Below are 2,193 nucleotides of genomic sequence, written 5' to 3' on the forward strand. Positions count from 1 at the left end.
AAACAAATATGATGTTAAAGCTAGCAGACAGAAAAACAGAGAGGGGAAACGAGGGATATTGCTAACTCCCTCGCAAATCGAAAGCTACATCTGGGGGCTTGGAGAAAATTAGAGGAAAGAAAGAGAACAAAAAAGACATTCAGAGCGTTTATAAATCGCTCTCTCCGTAAAGGGCACTGGAGAAGGAGATGTAATCCAGGGCTCCAGGGGAGGCATCGGGGCCGGAGTACTTGGTCATGCGGCAGATGCAGTACTCGGCCTGCTCAGGTGGGAGTTCACGACGAAGCTCCTCCACAGTGATATAGGACTGAAAGACAAGAAGAGACACTTTTACACCAACTCTCACTGTTTTGTTTTGTTCAGTACTAAAATTGGTACTAAAAACATGTACAAATAATTAATTCTGAATCCTCCCTGAAGTGTTCAGACACTATGGCAAGCCAATTTAACATTTAATCCTTAAAACATACTATTTTCATGTTACTTGTGCATATTTTTTTAGCTGCTAGTATCTATTCCATTAGGCAATAGTACTTATTCATTAACTACTAGTGCTTATTCTTTAGGTACTTTTTTTTTTAAAGATACTAGTACTTGTTTGTTAGATACTGGTAATCATTCATTTGATACTAGTACCTATTAAATATACACTAGTACTTATTTGTTAGATACTAGTACCTATTTCAGTAGTGATTAGTAACTATTCTGTTGTTACTAGTAACACTTAAAATGTTTGCCATTGATTTCTATGGGGATTAGTCATTCAGATATCAACTATTCAGTTTGACTAGTATCTATTCCATTTGTGACTAGTACATGTCTAATATATTAGTAGCTATTTATTAGGCACTAGTACTTATGTTTTAGATACAAGTACCTATTATTAGATACTAGTACTTATTTATTAGATACTTGTACCTATTAAATAGATAATGCTACTTATTATTAAATACTAGTACTTATTCCAGATGTTACTGGTAAGATTTTTTATTTTATTTTACTAAGTACTAGTATCTTTTAATAAATAAGTACATGTATCTGATGAATGCTTACTATTAATATAAAAAAAAAAGATACTAGTCACTATTGGAATACATACTACTCAGAACTGAATTGTTGGTATCTCAATGACCGATCCCCATAGAATTCAATGGCAAAAATGTAAAATTTGTTACTAGTAACAGTCGAATAATTACTAGTCTCTGTTGAAATAAGTGCTAGTATCTATTAAATTAGTATCTAATTAATGTACAAGTATCTTTAAAAAGTTACTAGTGCCTAAAGCAGTGGTTCTCAACCTTTTTTTCCACCGGGCCGCACTATGGTCCAAGTGCAAGTCTCGCGGGCCGCACGCATATCATTTACATATTACATCAGCAATACAAACCAACCTGATTTATAATATTATAGCCTAAATATTATGATATCTAATCGATTACATTCATTGAAATAAATAAATAATTCTACTCCCCATAAATAACACCCAATTTTTGTGAACAGCTGAAGAGTTCTGCGTTCAAATGCACGCAATAGGCTTAAGTTTGCCGCAAAGCATCGGCAAAAGTAATTACCATAAATGCGTCAGGGGGAAACAGTAAGGAGATATTTTAATTATTTACTAATAAACTAGTGTTTTCTGAGTCGGTGTCGCAAGGATGAAGTTGCCGATCCTGACTCGCCATCTCTTTATAAGACGCGCCTTTAGAGAGAAGTGCATCTTTACGGATTATGGAGTTTTTGTTTTTGATTTGTTTTATTTCGTTAAGTAGTAATTTAAAGCTTTCTATAGATATATTTATCATGTCTGTGAGGCATGTATTCGCTGAGTTTCGGTTCATTTTCGTGAAGCGTGCCTGTTCAAGACGAGACGGCAGAAAGTGCATCGTGTTTGTTTTCCTTATTTTATAAAAGCACAACGTTTTGTTGATATTGTGAGTGCACACAAATAAAAGTAGACCCTTTACAGTTACGAATGGTGTATTACTCTTACCTTTATGAGCAAAAATGACGGTGTATCCACTGAAAAAAAATGCAAATGATCGCCCTGGCGCCTCTATGTCCTGCAAAGCGCACTTTAGCTTCCACTCTCTGCGCAAACTATTGGATATAGCGCACATTTATCTAGGTTTAACGTTTAAACATTGTTATATGCTTGAACTGTTTTATATCTATAGATTTTATTTTAGTCAAGTC

At 34.5% G+C, this 2,193-nt stretch overlaps 1 protein-coding gene across 2 annotated transcripts in view; it reads right to left on the reverse strand.

Annotated features, from left to right (window-relative positions):
• Nucleotides 1-6: 6 nt before the first annotated feature.
• The window catches only part of actn3b (actinin alpha 3b), a 40,196-nt gene continuing 38,009 nt past the window's right edge, over nucleotides 7-2,193 (reverse strand). The window contains exon 21 of one of the 2 annotated variants that reach the window (XM_016492039.1): nucleotides 7-307. In XM_016492039.1, coding sequence (XP_016347525.1) covers nucleotides 149-307 — 159 coding nt within the window. In that variant the 3' untranslated portion in view covers nucleotides 7-148. The remainder of the gene's footprint in view (nucleotides 308-2,193) is intronic. The other variant, XM_016492040.1, reaches the window with a different exon arrangement.

The sequence above is a fragment of the Sinocyclocheilus anshuiensis genome, unplaced genomic scaffold, assembly GCF_001515605.1.
Source record: "Sinocyclocheilus anshuiensis isolate Anshui unplaced genomic scaffold, SAMN03320099.WGS_v1.1 scaffold674, whole genome shotgun sequence".
NCBI classification, from domain to species: Eukaryota; Metazoa; Chordata; class Actinopteri; order Cypriniformes; family Cyprinidae; genus Sinocyclocheilus; species Sinocyclocheilus anshuiensis.